Below are 22,337 nucleotides of genomic sequence, written 5' to 3'. Positions count from 1 at the left end.
AAAACAAGAAAAACAAAGACTATTTTTAATATCTTTAACATGCACGAAAATGGTTGCATCTTCCTTGGATGAAATCCTCTTATAAAACTTGATTGCTTTCTTCAATATTAGAATCATTCTTAATTTGATCAAACTAGTTGTTGCATCTTTAAGCTCTTGACCGTTGGTTTTGAATAAGAATTCATTCCTTGTTTAGCTTGATAAAAAATGTAGTAGCTATTCAATTACTCATGAGCTTGACTCTTAGAGCATTTCTTGTTGTTTTGATTATGCAATCTTTTTTCAAATTTGGCTTGATATGATGATATGCATATTAATGTTGATGATTTGCACAAATTCATCTTGCTTGACTGATCATCTTTGATTGGTTCTATAATGTTATTATAATGGTTATTATAATAGAAAATAATCAATTATGCTTGTCGTTATAAAATACTAAATCAAATCCGACTCAATCAATATTAAAAATATAAATAAAAAATGAGATATTAGTAAATGATAATATATTCTATTTTGGAGAATAAAAATCATGAGAACATAACATCTCACTCTAATTAAGTTTTTTAAAAAAATCTTTTTAAATTTTGAAGTATTAGTTTTTCTGCGTATTCTGTAAAGGCAGAAACTCATCTGCAGTCGATTTCACATAAAGTTGTTTATGGATTGCTGATACGTGTTATCATTTGGTTTGAAAAAAAAATCGGTTTATAGAAATAGAGATAGAAAAAATAGAACATATGGTACCATTTATAACTTTTTGTTCATATCGCAAACTCAGTTTCTTCGTTTCATGTGAATTCTAATTTTTCTCTCTTTCCTTTTCGATTTCTAATTTTCCCTTTTTCGTCATTCCTATATAGAAAAAAAAACGTAATTTTTTTTTTCAAAATACCAAACTTTACTTTTTCAAACAATTTGTATACATATGTTTGACGAAAATTAAATAAATAAAAGTAAAAGATAAATTTGAAGAAAATTTTGCCTTGTGATGAAGAAGAACTTACTAAATTCATCATTTAAAAATTTAAGGATAACATGCATAAAGAATTGATTTTTTTTAAGGTGGTTATTTGATCTATCCAAACCGATTTTTTAAAAAAAATTATTTGTATAAAATAAGAGGGATGTATCTATAAAGTGGCAGAAAACGTCTTTTTTTAAATATATTTTTTAATAATTAAAATTTAATATAATCACTTAAATTATATTATTTTTGTCATATTAATATATATATATATATATATAATAGGAATATTTTAGTTGTGTTTTATAATAGAGATATTGTAGTAATTTTTTATAAAAAATATTAATCTATATCGGTTCAAAATTTAATTTATTAATTTTTTTGTTAAACTGATTTGTCCAGTCTAATTTTAACAAAAATAATATAATTTAATTTATTATAGGTGTTAAATTTTAAATTTAAAAAACATCTTTAAAAAAAAATATTTTTGACATCTTTATCTAAGTGACTCGCATACAATAAATCGATTTTTTCAAATCAAATAATAACATGTGTCAGTCATTTAAAAATAATTTCATATAAAATCAATTGCAAGTGAATTTTCACTTTTTTTAAATAAAAGTTTAAAAAAAATATCATTTTCAATCTTTAATTAATATTTAATAATACATATTTATTATCTCATCAGGGATCGGCACAATCTCTATATTATTTTCCTTTCCCTTTATAGGCATTCCAAAATCCAAATGTCTACACTTTCGGTGTCAACTGTCACCCACAGATTCTTGCACCCTCTCCTATTCAAACACCTCAACCTTCATCCTGGCTGCTAATAAACAACAACCTTAAACCTTAAACCTTAGCTTGTTTACCCGACACACAAACACCACTATAACAAAACCTGTTCTCTCTTATTTCCATTCACATATGTACATGGCGACAAATAGAGTCCATGAAAAATCGGATCACCACGTGAAAGAAGAGGAAGATGAAGAGGAAGCATTGTCGCTTTGTGATCTTCCGGTAACTTTGATCCATCACAAGGTTCAGCAAGACCAACCAAGACCGGACCCTTTCTTAATTAGGGAAAGGAGGGAAGAACAAGAAGACAACTTCAATTTCAATTCACATGGCGATTCCTTCTCCAAAGAGCCAGAAATGTGCGCTGCAGACGAAGTCTTCTTTCAAGGCCAGATCCTCCCGCTGCACCCAAAAACCAAACCATCCTCCAAAATCGACGACGGTAATGACAATATAAATCAATTCAAATCCACGCCTTGCGAATCAAGGTCGGAGTCCATGGACCATGGTTCGGTAGGCGAGTTTCGCAGCAGCAACAGCAGCAGCAGCAGAAGCAGCAGCCTGAGAAGCCAGAACTCATCAAGCAGCAGTAGCTCCACCACCACCAAAACCAAATCCAAACCCAAAATTCGAAACCAATTCCACACAATTCCAAGTCCTAAACCCCAATTAAGACAGTCGAATTCCCTTCCAAGAAATTCAGTTAGTTCTCAAGGTCGCAAATCGTCGTCAGCATGGGAGTTTTTCCGTTTAGGCGTGTTCCCTGCACCGGAGATAGGACTCCATGACATAAAGACCCGAAACAATAACGGTAACAGAAATTCCGTTAGTCGCAATAGCAGTAGCGGTAGTAGCAACAACCGTAGCCCTTCCTTGAACTCTACAACAAAAAGTAATACTAATAATCATGTGATGAAACAGTTTGTTGGCAAAGGCGGTGGTATATTCAGTGGTTGCAGTTGTTCCGTGGAAACCGTTGCGCGATTCAACACGCGCAAAGGCGGTGCTGGTGGGGTTGGTGGTAATAATAATAAGAATAAGAATAAGAATAAAGGATCCAACAAACAAGAAAGTGAAACGCACGCTGCGAAAGAAAAGGTGTTGGCCGAGTTGAAAAACAAAAAGAAGATGGAGAACAGGGAAAAGAAGCAGCAATTGAAGACAGTGGTGATGTCACGTCGTCGTCTTAGAACGTTTGAATGGCTAAAGGAGCTACATGCAATAAGCAATGATAGTAGTGTTGAGGAGAGGGCTTTGTTATCATCATCATCATCATCATCATCATCATCGAATTAATTGATCATGCCATGTCATGAATGTTAATGCTGTGGGGCGTGCTCGATCGCATGCTTTTAGTTTAATCTTTTAGATTAGATTAGATTAGATTAGGTTAGATTATTTGATTATGAGTTTGTGGATGTAGCTTTTGCTTTCCTTTATTTTGAATTGAATTTATAATATTGTTGTAGTGCAGGCTCTGTAATCTATATTTCTTACTTTCTCGTGAGAAAGAGAGGCAGTAATCAAAATAAAGTAATTAATTTCTAATTCAAATACTAATAGCAGAGACTAAAAATTTAATTTCCAACTCAAATACTAATAGCAGAAACTAAAAAAAAAAATTGTTAGCGTATGCACAAAAATATGGGAATGAATTGAATGGGCAAGGTTCTTCTTGCATGATTCATTTTTAATGAAATTTCAGTTGAGATAACATTGTTTGTCTATACTCTGAAAATAGTATTAGTACGAATATACGATTATTTAATAGTAGAAGATACATACTTAGCTTGCAAAAGAATATCTGGGCATAAAGTAATGATTGATTATAGCTGGATTAACGTGAGATTTGTGGCCATGATGGAGTCTAAGATGATAATTGATAAGTGCCAAAAATAAGAGGTGAAATATGTGTTGGTGCTTATGGTTGTCATGATTAAAGTGTGAAGTTCTATGCTTTATGGTTGGCTGGGTGGAGAATAGTGGGAATAGGATTCGGGAAACGACTGCACAAAGTCACGCGAGCAACGGTGGCTGGGAAAGCAGTAAAAAAATAAGAGGAGTGTTAGGTAAATAATGACTAGTTTGAACAACATGAACAACCATTAATCAAAGAACAACCATTAATCAAATAAAAATACACTATATCCTAATTTAATGTTATTAATTAAATTTATTTTTTTAACCCTATTAGTTCACATTATTTATACATTATTAAAAAATATTGTTGGTTATCTATACTTTTCTAAAATAAATAAAAAAATAAAAAAGGTTTTTAATTAAGTCTTGGATTCTTGTCTTTTTCTCGTTTTGTACTAGTGTAAAAGTTTGAGTCTTCTCTGTTTGTCTCATTGCTCCTTTTCTTTCTTTCTTTTTTTCATCCCTTTAAAAAGTTTTGAACCACATCAAAATACGATACTTTTTCACCTTATCAAACGTAACTTTGAAAAGAAAAACATCCCTTACGCATGAATATATTTGGATTTAGAATTTAAAAAATATTATATGTACAAAAAAAATTTAGCAGTTATATTAGTGTATACTAATTTTTGTCTATATTTTAGTTACAATATATAAGTACATACACAAATACAAAAATTCAATAACTGAAAAGCAAACTCTATCCATTCTCACTCATAAGCATAGTTATTAAAATTAGATCGGATTGATAGGTTTGACCAAAAAATTAATAAACTAAATTTTATATTATTTCGATCTGATATTTGAACCAAACAAAATAAAAAGTTTGTGCAAACCGATCAAATTCGGAATAAAATCGGTCAAATTTGATGAGACTGGCTCGACCGAATCGTTTAAAAGTTAAATTTTTTTTAAATACTTGGGGTAGGTTTGAAACTCATCCTCAATGAAAAAAGTCACCATTCATAGCCACCAAATTGTTATATTTTTTGTTAATTTATTTGTAAATTATAATATACATAAATATTTTTTATCAAATAATTTACTTATATTTAATTATTTTAATTTTTATTATTTTAGAACAATTAGATATTCTTAAAATGATAGTGAAAATATATATTTTAAATTTTTTACTATTTTTTATTTTTTTAGTTACATAGGACCGGATTAATCGATTCAACTAATAAGGGTGTGTTTGGAAAATTCGTTTGAAGGGAAGAAGTACGTTTAAATTTCTTGAAAGCTTCAACTTTTGGTTTGGCAAATTTTTTTCTCATGAACGTAGAAGTAATTTTGCTGCCAAAACCACGTTTACAAGAAGCAACTATTTGTAGCTTCTGCATTTTCTTAACTGATTTTTAGCCATAGATATGTTATTCAATTATTGAAGTTATTTATTTTTTACCAACTTTATCCTTTATATATGTTATTGTATTATTTATAAAATTCTTATTATTTCTATTTATATGAGTTCTATTTTCTATTATTTATTATTTTTATTTTTTTTAACTATTTGTTTGATATTATATACTTTTATAATTGTGATTTTTGTGTATTATATTTGTTATTATCTTTCTATAATATAATTTATTAATTCTATTAGGTAAAGTAAATTAAACAAAAAATTAACTGTAAATAATAATAATAGTAAAAAATTATAACATACTAAAAAACGAGTACCAAAAATACTAAAAATATATTATATAAAAAGATCACTAAGAACTTTTAGATTTGTTTCGATCACTACAAAGTAAATATTTAATTTTTTTATTATTTTCAATATTCTCTTTTATAATTGTAATTCTCGTATACTATGTTTTAGTGTAATTTTTTTATAATATAGATTATTATTCCATTAAAAAAGATAAATTAAATAAAAAATTAATCATAAATAATAATAAAATCATAAACGTTGGATTCTATTTTATTTAAAAATATATTTTATCTATTTTTATATGTTATTTTTATTTTAGTAAGTAAATATTAATTTTATTATAAAATTAGCTAATAAGATATATTTAAATATCTAAATTAAAATAATAGGATAATATAAAAAAAATTTAAGTTGATGTCCATTTTAGTAATTTTTTATCTAAAAGTGATTTTGAATGGTATAAACCAAACAACATTTATTTTACTATAATCTATTTTGATACAAAAATTACCAAACATAAATCACTTTAACACAAACTTACTTTTGATCAAAATCAAGTTTGCAAAATCAATTTTATGCAAACTCCCGTTTGCAAACTGTAATCCAAACACACACTAATTCATCGATTAAACCAGTAATTCAGTAATCCAATAATCTGACCGGTTTGATCACCAGTTTGATTCTGACAACTATACTCGTAAGGCTCCACCCCATTCTCACCAATTTCAGTTACACGCGCAAAAATCACTTCTTCTTTTCATGTCTCCTCTCTCTCTATCTCAAGCGCGATTCTCAATCGTGTTCTTTTCCATACTTTTTAAACTGATTTTCATTACTTTATTTCTCTTTTTCTTTATTTGATTCTGCATTTTCGCCTCTAGATCAAGGTGATCGTCTACTCCTTGTGTTTTTTATTTTTGTATTTTTTATTTTTGCATGCTTTTTTTATGCAATTTTTTGTGTTTGATTTTGCTATTTCTTGTTTGATTTTAGGTTTGATTTCGCTATTTTTTCTTTTTTGATTTTTGTATTTTTGTTTCTGCATTCAGGTGAGCTTCAATTCCTTTTTTATGTTCGATTTTTGCATGCCTGCTTTTTGCTACTTCTTACCTATATGTTGTTTTTCATTGCGCTTCGTCTTCTCAATTCTGTGCACTTTTTCACGTTTCATCTTTTCGTTCTTCGAGCGAAATCTTAGTGAGCTTTTTCTCTTCTTATTTTTTCTCTCTCACATTATTGATTTGATGTCTGTTTTAGGTTTTATGAATTTGATTATAATGACTTGTAAACTTATATTTAGATTTTGGTGTTTGATTATAGTTAAGATTTCATTATTGCTCCAAATCAAAGTTTCCTGTGTGACGTAAGCTTGTAGGGTCCTTGAATTAAATTTTAATGTCTTAATTTTTTTTATAAATTTAACTAAACTTTAATTTTTTCACACTAATTACCGATTGCTTGGCTCGTCTTTGACATCCTAACTAATGAATCCATTATACTTAGGTCATAATTGGATATTAACTAGAACATTATGGTGACCTTTAACTTATAACTCTTAATTTAACATATCAACAGTATTAACAATACATAAATGAGAGGCTGCAAACAATTTTTTTTACAATTTATATGCACAGGGTAAAAATAGAATTGGCATGAGTAGATGAATGAAAAGATTTTAAATAAGAATGTCGAATTTAATTAATATAAATTATACAATACATATAAGTACGTATACAAGACTCTAAAAAAATTCCTAAATAGATTATAAACACGTAAAAAATTTGTCTTTTAAACTATAAATACACATGGTGGTTTCATAGGTAATGAGAGGAGATTACCAAAATTATGCTACTCACTTTGAAGGAATAAGAACTCGCTAGATCGACTTGGTTATTACAAAAATCTGTCAAGATCTGAAAAAGAGAAGTAAATAATAATGAATGAGAACCTAAAGTTTTTCAACAAATCCAAATAACAAATTGTTGACTGCAGATGAATTTTCACCTTCTTTCAATAAAAGTTTAAAAAATATATCATTTTCAGTCAATAATTAATAATACATATTTGTTATCTCATCAGGGATCCGCACAATCTCCTCATATTATTTTCCTTTCCCTTTATAGGCATTCCAAAATCCAAATGTCTACACTTTCGGTGTCAACTGTCACCCACAGATTCTTGCACCCTCTCCTATTCAAACACCTCAACCTTCATCCTGGCTGCTAATAAACAACAACCTTAAACCTTAAACCTTAGCTTGTTTACCCGACACACAAACACCACTATAACAAAACCTGTTCTCTCTTATTTCCATTCACATATGTACATGGCGACAAATAGAGTCCATGAAAAATCGGATCACCACGTGAAAGAAGAGGAAGATGAAGAGGAAGCATTGTCGCTTTGTGATCTTCCGGTAACTTTGATCCATCACAAGGTTCAGCAAGACCAACCAAGACCGGACCCTTTCTTAATTAGGGAAAGGAGGGAAGAACAAGAAGACAACTTCAATTTCAATTCACATGGCGATTCCTTCTCCAAAGAGCCAGAAATGTGCGCTGCAGAAGTAATTTCAGTATCTACAAGAAGAAAAACCGAAGTCCAAGAGAAATTGTTTACATAAAAATCAAGAGTTTCGATTAAAATGAGCATGGTTTGAGCTAAGGAATACAAGCACCTGATAAAACGGCAGCATTAGGAAGACATCGAACGTGTTCCTGAACATTTCAAATTTAATATGAATGAATTTAAGCAGGTTGAACTCGCACAAACAATGACGCAATTTGAAATAAAGAAAGCAGCAGTGCCTTTTTGTTGCAGCATGTCTAAGCTTCCATGAAGGAGGCAGACGTGTAAAATTCATGGTGGGGATTATGAACTCATCTACTCTCTGCTTGCATCTGGCCACCTGCAGCTGCCACAAAATATGTATTTTAAAAATAAACAATCTACGATTACTGGCTTCTCTCAGAATAGAAGAAGAGGAATAACCTGTGGAGTTGGATTTACGATGAAGGTTTGAGATAGAGATGCTGCTTGCATTGTTTGTGTGTTACAATTAGAAGAAATGAGGACTGAGGAAGTACATATCTGGTAATTCAGGCTTAGACCCAAATTAGTTATGTTCACTGCTGCTGCCTCCTCTTCCTTCTAGTTCTGTTCACTTCTACTTATCTTCACTTACACCCAAATTAGTTATGTCCGGTAAAGACTAAAGAAAACTCTATCATTCAAACTTCAAAGTTAAATATTTTATACAAAAAAAATTTATCTATTAATTATATTTAGATATAACATAAAAATATTTATTTATTTATTACATAAAAAATATCATTTTTAATAAAAAACTTTTTTAAAAAAAATATAAATTATAATTTTAAAAAAAGTTATTTTTTTATATTTTTAAATTAAGTTGTTCCCCACAAGAAAAATCACCACTTATGACCAGTTTATAACATAATCTTTTCACGTTAGTTTACCATACTACTGAAGAACGAAACAATGGAGAAACTCATGCAGCATTGTTGAGATTGCATTCCGCTTAAAGAACAGGTGGCTAGATTGCACGGGTGACGTTGTTTGCGATTAATATTTAAAATGATCACATCGTATACAATGTTACATTTGAAGGTAGCGAAATAAAACCTAACGAAATGCACATAATTATTGGTCATTGATAAATCAAGCTTCCCCAGCATTCTAAGTACAGAAATCAAGTAAAATCTTGTGTACTCTAGATAGAGTTACAAAATAATGTCTTGCAAATTTGCACCATCTACAATAATAACTAAATCTTTGGATACAAAAATGGAGCTAGGAGGAGTCATTGTCCTTAATGCCAAAGGAGGATTTCAACTTATTAGCAAGAAGTGGTAGCATCTTGGTACTGTCTTGGATCGCCTCATCAGCACAGGAAATCATATCATTCATGGCCCCACCTTTCTGCTGGAGCTTTGCAGACTCATACCTATCTTGACATACCATCAGAGATCTATTCAATTTCTCCTGCACCATGTTCAAAACAAGGTATTTATTGTCCAAATAATGGGAAATCAACAACAAAAACTACTAAGCCTTTTACTACAAGATGAGGTAAGTTACATGGATCTATGAATACCATATCTTCAATAGGAAATCAAACTAAATGTTTTGGAGGTCCAAAGATCTTCCAATGCAAAATTTTCGAAGATGCATGCATACATATACATATCTGCTCTATTTCTTTTAACAAACCATTAATTTTCATCAAAAAGTGTTGAAAAAGTGAAGTGTGAATTGGATCCAATTTTAATATTTGCAAACCCTATAATCAATAGTGGATCGAGTTTCAACTGATTACCTAGAATGAAAGACAATTAATCGTTGATTGTACTATTGAAACTTGTCTATTAAATTAATTCACAATACTTTTGCAATTAAAGAAGCAACAACAGTTGAGAAAGGAAGGAGAGACTTACCTGAAACTTTTGCATCTCAGCATCAAAAGTCTGTTGAACATTAGCAAGAGGAATACTGCAATTTTCGACACAAGTAGTTATCTCTTCCTGCCTTCTGCTCCTATCAAAGCACTCATACGCACATTTGAAATATGCTTTCTGGAAAGGTCAAATCCAATCAAACAATGAACTATATAGAATAGGAAGCTTGCAAGTGCAAAATTTGTCATCGTATTGAAGCAGTCAAGAAAGAAGAAACCTGGAGAGTGAAATTGACATGGTCTTGGATAGGGGCAAGGTTATTTTGAGCAGCTACATTGACTTCATCAAGCTTCTGCCTCAGTCTTTGTTGAGCAAGATGCTCTTCAGCTCCCGCAAAGTGATCCATCCTATTCACTGTCATCAAATTTTCACATTTAGTTTCAGAACTCAAGTTCCATAAGAGGGAAGAATCCCCCAAGTTTATGAAACTGAAAAGCAGTCAAGGAATCGAGATTCAGGTCATAAATCTGATGACGAAAAGAGGGAAAAACATTAGAGCTTGAAATTGCAATTGAAATCAAATACAAAACAGGGATTAGGGTGCAGCCATTTGGGTACACGCGAGAGCGAGCAAGCAAACCAAAATATGAAAGCCGAATGGAATCACCTGAGCTGAAATGGAAAAATTTCAACACCTAGCTATGCAGTGAAGAGTAAAACAAGTCTCTGAATTATATCCCAAAAATCCGAACTTGTCGTGCTATTGAACCTGCACTCTTCTTCTTCTTCCTCCTCTACACGAAATAAGCCATTCGGAAGGGTTTAAACTTTAAAGGGTTTAAGCCACGGAACATTTTTTTGGACTTGGATTGGGCCTTTAATTTTTTTCTGTCACTACTTTGGGCTTTTGGTTTGTCCAATCAATACAGGCCCATGTGAAAGGCTAGCTTAGTTATCATTATATGTCAGATTGGAGAGTCACACCAAAAAGGTACCTCATATGCATTTGGTCTTTTATTGTGCTTGACAGCTTGAGGCTTAGCACAAAGCTACAAACCAAGGTTCTGAGAACCGGACCGGTCATCGAACCGTTTTACTCACTGATTTACTGGTTCAACCAGTCCAATCGTAATCCAACCGAAAAACCGTTTTAAAATAAAATAATAAATAAATTATAGAACAACTCTCATCAACACAATAAAAAACAATCAATAAATCATCAACACAATAAAAATTATAGAATATGATAGAATATGTGTATTGCTATAATATAAAATTACAGAACATGTCTACTGGCATGTTACTTATTATTATGACTGCCTCTATCACCAGTTCATTGTGCTGATGGTTTTCAATGCTGCAAGCTACTCCACTCCTAACTTTGAGCTGCTCCCTAATAAAGTTTCAAGTAGAAATTTCAAAACATTTTAATACTATGGCTCAAAACATATTCAAGCTTGAGGTGTATGCATGTATTCAATGAAATCAAAGCAAAACTAACTGTGAGAAGAACATTAAACTTACTCGTGGTTTTTATAGAAAGCATTCCATCTGTTTTACAAGCTTCAAATATAAACAGCTCAAATGCTCATCAATAAAATATGAAAATTATGTAGATGTTTTTCCTCTCTAAAATGAATAGTCCAATTGTTAAGTTATTCCAGTTGTCAGTATCATTGTTAGAAGAAAATCTCAGCTTGAAATCAACCTATTATACATCAAACTCCAAAAGATTATCAATTTTAACCCAATTTTAACAAGATCAGCACAATGATTAACAACAACAAAAAAAGCACTGAGTGAGGTAATGAGCACAAAATCAAAGAAACTTTAATAAAATTTAACATCAGAAAAAAAGCAAGAACAAGCCAATAACAGTTTATCAGTACCAATTTAGCAAGGTTCAGAAAACCGGACCGGTCATCGAACCACTCTAGTTACTGGTTCACTAGTTCATTGGTACAACCGGTTCAGTTCAACCGAAAAAACCGTTTTATAATATACACCTGATTCTATAAAAATTCAATGAATAAAGCAACTGGTTCTAAACACTCTTCTACTGCATCTTTTTACTTCAAAAGGGAATCATAAACAACTAGTTCTATGAATAAACAAACTACAATTATATGCAATGCCAAAAATAGGCCAATGATAAAATAATAAAGGGTTCTCTCTTTAATTCTATGTTCAAGCTTGTAGCATACCAGAATCAACAGAATAATACCGTTAAAATAGTCTTCCTTCTTAATTCTTATATACCTCAAAGAATTTCCTACAAAATGAAAATTGAACACAACACACACCTTTAAAACAAAAACAAAACAACACTCAAAAATCAATCACCTCTTCTAAACTCAGCCTTAAAACAAAACAGAATAACATTCAGAGTATGAGCATTAATCACAAAAAATTGATTTCTGAAACAACAAAAACAGCAGAACAACATTCGGAGTTTGAGCATTGATCACAAAATATTGATTTATGAAACAAAACAAAAACAGAAGAACAACATTCAGAGTTTGAGCATTGATAACAAAAAATTGATTTCTGAAACAAAACAAACACTGCAAAACCAACAGAACAGCATTTAGAGTTTAAGCATTGATCAACAAAAAATAATTTCTGAAACAAAACAATGAAAACAGAATTTTTTTTCCTTTGAATTTTTTTTCCTTTGAAAACATGAAGCATATAATAAATCAATGATCACCAATATCCAGCAAGAATCTCAAAGACAACAATAAATACACAACAACAATTTAGCAAATAAACAAGAACAAGACCTAAATAGAAAATCCAACAAATTAAATCACAGAAACCTAACAATTTAGCAAATTAAAACAACAGCAGCCCAACAATTTAGCAAATTATCAACTTAACAGGTTCAAGAGCAGTAAATCACAACAAAATAAAAATAAAAATAAAAATAACAGAACAACAACACAAGAACAATTAGCAAATTAACAAGTTCACACTAACAGTTAAAATTTATCAGAAGAACACTAATGCAATGCTAATATGTTTTCTACAAAGATGCTATTTGTGCAGCTAAAATTTCCTAATTACTAAGATCCAAGTATTCTAATTTCACATGCAATCAACTTACTAACTTTCTAAAAGCTAGAAATGGTAAAACCAACCCGAAATATGGTTAAAGCATCAAACATGTTGAGTGCGGTAAACTTGAAACAAAATAAGAGAATTCAAAGCTTAGTATCAATGTGATAGAGAAGAGAACATAACTATTGTATACTTTAATTCAGTCTTATGAAAAAAATCCAAACCACTGCCAAATCAAATAGTTACTTATTGTAATAGAAATAAGAAGTTGCAGAGTTTGAAGCAGAGTATTGGTGTTATGTGAGTGTATTGTCTGGTGGTGGGTTCAGGGAACTCACGGCGGCGACAAAAGAGAGCAGTTCGACGGCTAGGTGGAGCGCACGGGTTGGTCGCAGAGTTTGAAGCAGGGCAACGTGGCTTCCAGACGAACGTGAACGGCGAGTGAACGCGAATGGTGAACGCCGAGCAAACTTGAACGGCGAAGAACGCGAACGAAGACGACGGCTGAACGAAGACGCGAACGTTAACGGCAACCAACGGCGGCAGAAGCGCGGCTGAGCAGACAAAGACGACGGACGCCGAGCTTGAGGAAGCAGCTGCGATCGGTGACAGCGAACGGGGCTTGAAGACTTGGAGCACGAGGGAAGCTAGATAGACGGATGGACGGCGGCAGTATGCCACTACTTGCGGCGGCGGTGGTGTTGGCTTACAGTGCTAGGGTTTTTTGGCTGAGTTTCTGTGAATGAAAGAAACGGAGGGAGAAAGGGAGAAAGAAACGAAGGAGCTTTAGAACCAAAGAGTGAAAGTAAGCAAATTTGGCAAAAACGACGCCGTTTCTTTTAAACCGGTCGGTTCTCTGTCCGGTCCAACCGACCGAAAACTGGTCGGTTTGACGGTTTTTCTTTGGTTTTTAGAGAAACGGTTTTAGGGGGCAAATCGAACCGTAATTGCTGCCGATTCACAGTTAGACCGGTCCGGTCTGATTTTTAGAACATTGTAATTTAGCATCAACCAATAAGCCAGTAGCAGAGTTCATTAATCAAGAACAGGCTAGAACAAGCCAAAGTAGTGAGCAAAGCCAATCAAGTTTTTAACATAGTTTTCACAAGTTTAACACAAAAATTAACATGCTTTAACAAAGATTAACAAGGTTTTTAACCCAATTTTAACAAGCTCAACACAATTATTAACAACAAAAAAAAAAGTCCTAATGAGGTAATGAGCACAAAATCAAGAAACTTTAACAAAATTTAACAACAAATAAAAAAAGCCAAGAACAAGCTAGTAACAGTTTATCAGTACCAATTTAGCATCAATCAATAAGCCAATGATTAACAAGCTCAGCACAATGATTAACAAAAAAGAGCACTGAATGAGATAATGAGCACAAAATCAAGAAACTTTAACAAAATTTAACAACAGACAAAAAAGCCAAGAACAAGTCAGTAACAGTTTATCCGTACCAATTTAGCATCAATCAATAAGCCAATAACAGAGTTAATTAATTAAGAATAGGCTAGAACAAGGTAGAGTAGTGAGCAAAGCCAATCAACCAAGAACAAGCACTAAGCACTGACAGAGCATCCAATTAACTCAAGCACAAAGTAAAAAGAACAAAAAAGTAACACATCACTTAATCAATAATCATCAATCAATGAAAAACAAAATACCAACAGTGAGTATTAAAAAACGATGATCACTAACCATCGAAGAACAAGCATGAAGAGGGTTTGGTTTTTGAATAGACAATAAAAAAACACGAAGAACAAGCACAAGCTGTGAGCATTGACCTTCGACAGACGACGGAGAGTGGTTGAGCGCAACGAACGACGGTGAACAGGCAACTGATGAGAGCGAATAGGGGATGGAGAGCGAAGTAACGAACGCCAATAGCACGAAGATGGAAGTTCTTGAGTGCGACAGAGGCGGCAGCAGCAGTCTCTCACTCTGACAGACGGCGACAAGATTGGTGGAGGCTAGGGTTTGCTTTCTTTGGTGGAGGCTAGGGCATTTTGCTGATGACTAAGGAAGCAGTTGGAGAAGGGAGCCAAACGCGTGCAATCCCTTGTTTCCTTTCAACAAAGGAAATGGCGCCGTTTCTTGTAAACCGGCCGGGTCCCGGTCCGGTTTGACCAGCCGGTTCAACGATTTGTATCCGGTTTCTGCTAATAAACCAAACCGCCTAAGCTACTGGTTCGCGGTCAGACCGGTTCGAATTATGACATTGGCACCTTACAAAGGAATCGGAGATCCTAAAATTCACGTTACTAAATTCGAATCCATGATGTTCCTGAATAGTGACTCTGATCCTATTTTGTGTCGTTTTTTCCCTACTTTTTTAGATGGAGTTGCTTTACTTTGGTTTTTTAATTTACCCGCAGGTTCAATCTCGAGCTTTGACGAATTCACCAAGTTATTCATAAACAATTTTGCAGCATCCAAAATTTACGTATGAGATTCAGATTACCTCAGTACAATCAAATAGAGGCAACACGAAAGTCTAAAAGACTACATGACACGTTTCACAACAGCAAACATGGAGATTCTAAACCTCAATCCAGAGGTACACCTGCATGCCTTAAAAAGCGGTCTTCGACCTAAAAGATTCCAGGAAGTAATAGCAATGGCAAAGCCGAAAACATTGGATGAATTTAAAGATAAGGCAATTGGACAAATCGAAATCGAGGAACCAAGGGAAGCCCGGAGAATGGAAAACCATCATCTCGGAAAGAAGAAGAAAGGACGCACAGACCTCAGAGCAAGGGCCCTAAAAACCTTTCAAATTGACACCAAAGTTCAACTCATACACCAAGTTCAATACCAAGAGAAAAGATATAATTAAAGAAAAGCTTATAAAGCCGCCAAGTAAAGCGGGAACATATCAGGATCAAAGGTATGTAGACAGAAGCAAACACTGCGCATTCCACCAAAAGTACGACCATACCACCGATAAATGCGTGGTGGCTAAGGACCTATTGGAGAGATTGGTCAGACAAGGCTTACTGGACAAATATGTCAGCTCTAGAAATAAAAAAGAAACAACCAAAGACACTAACAAACCGAGCCATAATTCAGATCACAAGGACAAAGGAGTTTGGTTCGAAGCGGTTGAATCTCCTACTTTGAAGGGAGTAATAAACTACATTTTAGGAGGCTTTGCAAGAGGAGGAACAACCAACGCAACCAGAAAGAGAAGTTACCAAGCAATGATGACAATGGACGGAGCTTACCACAATACACACACCTCACCTCTAGTAGAACAAATCTCGTTCAATGCATCCGATCTCAAATTGCAAAATCCGAACATGGACGATCCAGTGGTAATCTCGATACACACAGGAGAATTGACAGTCAAGAAAGTCCTACTCGACCCTAGAAGTAGTGCCGACGTGTTGTTTTACTCCACTTTCAAAAAGATGCAACTCAGCGACAAGGCCCTACACCCTCAACTGGGGAATTGGTAGGATTCTCCGGAGAAAGGGTACCTATGTCAGTTTATGCATGGTTAAGAACAACACTAGAAAAATTTTCAAATTCAAAAACCCTAGATATCCAATTTTTAGTAGTTGATTGTGCTAGTCCCTATAATATCATTTTGGAATGCTCATCTCTCAACTCTTTTGGAGCTATCGTCTCCACAGCTTACCTTTGTGTAAAGTTTCTTGTGCAGGACAACATAGTGGTAACAGTGTACACCAATCACAAGGAAGCTCGGCAATGCTACAATGCATGCTTAAAGATCATTCCAAAGGAGATCCTCCCAAGAGTTCACTTTGTCTACAACACAGAGAACATACCAACTCTGGTCGAGCTGGACCCCATAGACAATAGCAGTCGACCCTCTTCAACAAACGACCTAGAAAAGGTACAATTAGGAGAAACTGATCAATTTACTACCATCGGCTCTGTTTTCTCTGCAGAAACCAAACAACACCTCATCGAACTATTGAAATCCAATTTTGACCTTTTGCATGGACACCTGCCAACATGTCAGGAGTTGAGCCAAACTTTATATGCCATAAACTAGTAGTCAATCCCAATTTCTGACCTATACGACAGAAAAAAAGGAATTTTGGCACAGAACGAAAAAACACAGCAATAACAGAAACACAGAGATTGTTTGATGCATGATTCATTCGAGAACTTAGATTTTCATCTTGGTTAGCAAATTTGGTAATGGTTAATGGTTAAGAAAAGCTCGGGTAAATGGCGCATGTGTGTAGATTTTTCAGACTTGAACAAAGCATGTCCGAAAGATTCCTATCCACTCCCGAACATTGATAGATTGGTAGATGATACTTCAGGTTAGGGTTTAGGGTTTTGGGTAAGCCTGCACATTCCCCGAAACAGATCGACCAAACAATATCGTTCTTTTGGTGCGGATTGGGCCCAGATTTGGGTCGCGCACGGTTACTATTCACCTCGATATGCGTGCCCAAATTAAAAATATATTTGTATGGGCTCCAGAGCTGAACACAACCTTAATCGGGGTGAGGAGTACACGAGAAAAATATATTTAGCTCCCGTTTTCACCGAAAATCCTAATTTACATGAGTTCTAGGGTAGGATACACCTTCCAATTAAAGAGCGATGAATGTGCTTTCCAGACTTGTGGTATTTTTCATTTCTTGAAAAAGATTTTTGCATGGACTCCGAAGCTAAACAAAACCTTAATCGGGAGGAGGAGTACACGAGAAAAATATGTTTAACTTCCGTTTTTACCAAAAACCCTAATTTATATGAGTTCTAGGGTAGGATACACCCTTCAAAGAAAGATGAGTGTGCTTTCCAGACTTGTGATATTTTTCTTTGTTTGAAAAAGATTTTTGCATGGACTCCAGACACTACTAGAAATAAGGTTTTTTCAGACAAAAATTTCAGAAGAAATTTATTTCGTCTGAATGACTTTATAATTTCGGACAAATTTGAGACGAATTCTGAATAACTTTTAGTGGAGAGGTTATGGAAGAATATTTCTGTCCTAAATTTGTCGAAATATTGTTCCAAATTTCGGCACCAAATTTTTCTGGATGGCGCCAAAATTTTCATACAGATTAGCAACACATTTTGGACTCAATTATATATAATTTATAAAAAAGGTATATTTTTTGTTTCTAAGACTCAATTTCAAAACTTTTTAATCAAAATATGAAATAATCATCATATTAATTAACATCTCATTTATTATTATATATATTTTAAAAAATTAGATTAATAGATACGTTAGTGCTTATTTATGCACTTGTCTTTTATAGTAACTAAATTTTTTTGCCTTTACAAAATTAGTTTAATATGTTTTAACATTATTCATATATTAGTAACATTATTTTTAATCTACAAAAAAATATAAAATAAAATAAAATAAAAGTAAAACCAAACAAAATTCAATTAATTTTGTAAAAATATTATTTCATTTTAATTTATTGCCTCAAGATAAAAGTATAAATATTATTTAATTTATAATAATTAAGATAATGTATTTTTAATAAGTCTATTAAATATAATAAAATTAAATTTTTGTCATTTTTTTCTAATAACCATTACCAAACTCCAACTTTTAAAAACTGGATCGCACTAATTGGTTGAACCAATTCAACTAGAAACTGACGAGAAAATGGTCCGATCCTCTCTCTGAAATCACCAATTTCAAAATCGTTAGAAAAACGGCCAAACTAACCAAACCGAAAATTGGCCGGTTGGATAGGGCCGAAAACTGGCCAGTTGGACCAAATTGAAACCGGTCAGTTGGAACAGACTGGAAAATGGCCGGTTTTTAATAAATGACGTCATTTTGATACCCAAACCCATGCCGCGTCACTCCCCTCCTCAAAACTTCTCTGTGAATCAAATGTCCCTCTCCTCTCACCAGCCCTAGCTTCTTCAAGATATCAAAACCCAAATCAAAAACCTAGACTTTTCAATGGATCCGCCGTCGCCGTCTGTCGTTGTAGGCGCCTCCATGGCCTCCGCCTTCCCCCTGTTCCAAACCCAAGCCCCTAGCAAGGCACGTCGTCGTCGCGTCGTCTTCTAGCTTCGCTGTTCCAGCTGCTCACCGTCGTGTCTTCTCGTCTCGTCATCGTCGTCTTGCTCTCATTCGAAGGTTAGTGGAACTGTTTAGTGATTTTATTTTATGCTCTGTTGAATCTGTGTTGAAACTTGAATGTCTGATAATTATAGTGATTTCTGAATCTTCAATTAAGTAAATAATTGATTTTATGTTGTTAAAATTATGTTGTTGAAATGGATTTCTTATGGTGCTGGCCTGTTGTTGCCATTTTTTTATTTTTGAGTATGATGTTTATAAATTTTTGTTGAAATAGTTATTGATTTTAAGGTTAGGGTGATTATTTGTTGCTGGTATTTAATTTTTATTGTTAATTGTTTTTTATTTTTGGCTCTGTTTAGTCTGTTACTACTTAACTTTCTATGTTGTATGCATGTGCATTGCAGCCATGTCTTGGTGGTGATTCAAAAACATTGATGTTTGTCAACATTGCACATGATCAATCATCAACCAGCGAGTCGTCGCTTTTCTCGCTTCGTTTCACGGAGAGAGTCAGTGGTGCAATTGGGATTCCAAAGCGGCAAATTCGGACAGAGCAGCAAATTTAAACAGCCACAGGCCCTCCGAAGGCCTTTGGATTAATCAAAGGAAAATAATGAAGAACCATCTAATTTTTATTGTGGCAGCAACTCATTGCACAATAAAAATTAGAGGGTTCTTCATTTTTTCCCTTTGATTAATCCAAAGGCCTTCGGAAGGCCTGTGGCTGTCTAAATTTGCTGCTCTGTCCGAATTTGCCGTTTTGAAATCCTGATTGCACAGGCATTGACTCTCTCCACAAAACAAAATGAGGAAAGCGACTTCACTGGACCGAAATCGTACTTAACTCTTATTATTAATATAATTAATTTTAAAAACAAAAAAATATGAGTATCATTTAAATATATCAAAAAAGAGAAGAATGTCAATTTTTTTAAGGAAGCCACTCATATAAAGACGCCTAAAACGTCTTTTTTTAAAGATGTTTTTTAGTAATTAAAATTTAACATATATAATCAATTAAATCATGTTATTTTTGTCAAAATTAGGTTAGACAAATTGATTTAACCAAAAAAATGGTGAATCAAATCTTGAACTGATCTAAGTTAATATTATTTTTTTATAAAAAATTACTACAATACCCAATAGAAAAATAAAGGACTAAAATTTAGGATTCTCAAAATTAATATATATAATAGAAGTATTTTAGTAATTTTCTATAATAGAGTATATCATTGTAGTCATTTTTTATAAAAAAATAATATTAATTTAGACCAATTCAAGATTTGATTCACCATTTTTCGGTCAAATCAATTTATCTAGCCTAATTTTGACAAAAATAATACGATTTAATCGATTATATGTGTTAAATTTTAATTATTAAAAACATCTTTATAAAAGGACCTTTTGAACGTCTTTATCTGAGTGGCTCCCCACCAAAACACACGAAAAGTCACCAAAGCTCAGAGGGAGTGAGTTCGAGCAATAGAGATTCAGAGGGAAGGGAGAGCTCATCGCCAAAACACTAAGCTCGATGTCGCCGTTATCACCGCCGTCGCCGCCTTAGGTCATCTCTTTTTTGCTGTTGCCATAAAGCTTCCGGGATCAAGCGAAGGCACCTCCTCTGCCAATGCCTTCCAGATTAGGTAGCAATTCCTAAACCCTTTCTGTCAACACATTTCTTTTGAAAACGACGTTGTCACTGCATTCGCTTTCTCTCTGCGAATGGTTGTTGCTGCTATTCTGTTTCTCTTTGGTGGCCAAACTCGTTGCTCAGCTTGCTCTCCATCGCCGCCATTTGAACTTTGAAGTAAGTAACGATCGCCACTTTGAACTTTGAAGTAAGTAACGATCGCCACTTCTCCCTCTCGGCCTCTTTTTCTTTTTATTTGTACTGGTAATTGTAACTAATTCATAATTTATTGCTTATTGTAATTGCAATTAATTGTATTTTGTTTGTAATTTATACATTGTCGATTTCTATAAATTCTATTTGCAATTGTTGAATTTTCTTTTTATTCAATTAATTATTTGGTTTAAAAATTCAGTCTCTTGACAAAAATCTGGTAAATTATGTTGTCATATACTAATAATATTCATTCCTTCAAATTCATATTCTCTTGCTGCAGTTTTGTGTTTGACCTCCTCTATAAATTAGGAGATATGGTGTTGCTATGCTTTTTTGATGAGGAAGAGAAAATGTGTTGATAAATATTGGTAAATCTGGAATATGATTATTTTGAATTGAATTTATAATATTGTTGAGTTTGCGAATGTAGCTTTTGCTTCCCTTTATTTTGAATTGAATTTATAATATTGTTGTAGTGCAGGCTCTGTAATCTATATTTCTTACTTTCTCGTGAGAAAGAGGCAGCCATCAAAATAAAGTAATTAATTTCTAATTCAAATACTAATAGCAGATACTAAAAATTTAACAAAAATACTATTTGTATATCAAAATTAATTACTAAAATTAGTCGCTAATATATTTGTGTATAAATATATGTGTGACTTAATTTATTTTTAATATGTATTTATATTATAACATGTATTTTATATTGATAGCTGATTTTAGTGTATACATAACATAACTCAAAATTTAATTTCCAATTCAAATACTAATAGCAGAAAAAAAAACTTGTTAGCGTATGCACAAAAATATGGGAATGAATTGAATGGGCAAGGTTCTTCTTGCATGATTCATTTTTAATGAAATTTCAGTTGAGATAACATTGTTTGTCTATACTCTGAAAGTATTAGTACGAATGTACGATTATTTAATAATAGAAGATACATACTTAGCTTGCAAAAGAATATGTGGGCATAAAGTAATGATTGGTTATAGTTGGATTAACGTGAGATTTGTGGCCATGATGGAGTCTAAGATGATAATTGATAAGTGCCAAAAATAAGAGGTGAAATATGTGTTGGTGCTTATGGTTGTCATGATTAAAGTGTGAAGTTCTATGCTTTATGGTTGGCTGGGTGGAGAATAGTGGGAATATGATTCGGGGAACGACTGCACAAAGTCACGCGAGCAACGGTGGCTGGGAAAGCCGTAAAGAGATAAATAAAGAAAATAAAAAAAGTTTTTAATTAATTCTTGGATTCTTGTCTTTTTCTCGTTTTTGTACCAGTGTAAAAGTTTGTGTCTTCTCGGTGTGTCTCTATGCTCCTTTTCTTTCTTTCTTTTTTTTCATCCCTTTAAAAAGTTTTGAACCACATCAAAATACGATACTTTTTCACCTTATCAAACGTAACTTTGAAAAGAAAAACATCCCTTTGCATGAATATATTTGGAATTTAGAATTTAAAAAATATTATATATATACATAAAAAAGTTAGCAGTTATATTTTATATATACTAATTTCAGTTACTAATTTTAGCTAGAATATATAAATATATATATAAATACAAAAATTTAATAATTGAAGTTTAAATATATTATGAGTCTTTATGGATTGAAGCAAACTCTA

General features: G+C 33.0%; 3 protein-coding genes across 10 annotated transcripts; 1 reads left to right on the top strand and 2 right to left on the bottom strand.

The window, feature by feature from the left end:
- Nucleotides 1–1,649: 1,649 nt before the first annotated feature.
- Nucleotides 1,650–8,537, bottom strand: LOC107481036 (uncharacterized). Of its 4 annotated transcripts, XR_008002361.1 has the most exons (4): nucleotides 8,331–8,537; nucleotides 8,017–8,253; nucleotides 7,584–7,918; nucleotides 1,650–1,822 (listed from the first exon to the last, which is right to left on the bottom strand). XR_008002361.1 is itself a non-coding variant. In XM_052253578.1 (3 exons), exons 1-3 carry the CDS (start codon nucleotides 8,379–8,381, stop codon nucleotides 7,853–7,855), a joined length of 348 nt encoding a protein of 115 aa, XP_052109538.1. In that variant the 5' UTR covers nucleotides 8,382–8,537; the 3' UTR covers nucleotides 7,256–7,852. The 4 variants fall into 4 exon arrangements, 3 of the variants coding, with proteins under 3 accessions (XP_052109538.1, XP_052109559.1, XP_052109525.1); XM_052253578.1 differs by lacking the exon at nucleotides 1,650–1,822 and having other exon boundaries at nucleotides 7,256–7,918; nucleotides 8,017–8,247; XM_052253599.1 differs by lacking the exon at nucleotides 1,650–1,822 and having other exon boundaries at nucleotides 7,257–7,897.
- LOC110279298 (uncharacterized) lies at nucleotides 1,815–3,277 on the top strand. The gene has a single exon (XM_021138535.2). It carries the CDS (start codon nucleotides 1,892–1,894, stop codon nucleotides 3,059–3,061), a length of 1,170 nt encoding a protein of 389 aa, XP_020994194.1. The 5' UTR covers nucleotides 1,815–1,891; the 3' UTR covers nucleotides 3,062–3,277.
- Nucleotides 8,538–8,900: 363 nt separating the features above from the next.
- Nucleotides 8,901–13,607, bottom strand: LOC107480827 (uncharacterized). 5 transcript variants are annotated; one of them, XM_016101016.3, is made up of 5 exons: nucleotides 13,156–13,607; nucleotides 10,425–11,150; nucleotides 10,035–10,171; nucleotides 9,797–9,934; nucleotides 8,901–9,344 (listed from the first exon to the last, which is right to left on the bottom strand). In XM_016101016.3, the coding sequence occupies exons 3-5, from the start codon at nucleotides 10,161–10,163 to the stop codon at nucleotides 9,153–9,155; spliced, it is 459 nt and encodes a 152-aa protein (XP_015956502.1). In that variant the 5' UTR covers nucleotides 10,164–10,171; nucleotides 10,425–11,150; nucleotides 13,156–13,607; the 3' UTR covers nucleotides 8,901–9,152. The 5 variants fall into 5 exon arrangements, with proteins under 5 accessions (XP_015956502.1, XP_052113123.1, XP_052113127.1 ...); XM_052257163.1 differs by having other exon boundaries at nucleotides 11,062–11,150; XM_052257167.1 differs by having other exon boundaries at nucleotides 11,087–11,150.
- Between the last annotated feature and the right edge of the window lie 8,730 nt (nucleotides 13,608–22,337).

The sequence above is a fragment of the Arachis duranensis genome, chromosome 1 (assembly GCF_000817695.3).
Source record: "Arachis duranensis cultivar V14167 chromosome 1, aradu.V14167.gnm2.J7QH, whole genome shotgun sequence".
Classification (NCBI taxonomy): domain Eukaryota; kingdom Viridiplantae; phylum Streptophyta; class Magnoliopsida; order Fabales; family Fabaceae; genus Arachis; species Arachis duranensis.
The sequence above is the reverse complement of the archived record's forward strand: the minus strand, read 5'-3'. Positions and strand labels throughout refer to the sequence as shown.

Excerpts from the sequence above, each read along its gene's own strand:
- LOC110279298 (XM_021138535.2), top strand. The coding sequence starts at position 1,892 with ATGTACATGGCGACAAATAGAGTCCATGAAAAATCGGATCACCACGTG.
- LOC107481036 (XM_052253565.1), bottom strand. The coding sequence starts at position 8,381 with ATGCAAGCAGCATCTCTATCTCAAACCTTCATCGTAAATCCAACTCCA. Across the intron at positions 8,254-8,330 it reads TCGTAAATCCAACTCCACAG|CTGCAGGTGGCCAGATGCAA; the intron begins GTTATTCCTCTT and ends ATTTTGTGGCAG. Across the intron at positions 7,919-8,016 it reads TAATGCTGCCGTTTTATCAG|ATACTGAAATTACTTCTGCA; the intron begins GTGCTTGTATTC and ends TTCTTCTTGTAG.
- LOC107480827 (XM_016101039.3), bottom strand. The coding sequence starts at position 10,178 with ATGACAGTGAATAGGATGGATCACTTTGCGGGAGCTGAAGAGCATCTT. Across the intron at positions 9,935-10,034 it reads ATGTCAATTTCACTCTCCAG|AAAGCATATTTCAAATGTGC; the intron begins GTTTCTTCTTTC and ends TGACCTTTCCAG. Across the intron at positions 9,345-9,796 it reads CTGAGATGCAAAAGTTTCAG|GAGAAATTGAATAGATCTCT; the intron begins GTAAGTCTCTCC and ends AACATGGTGCAG.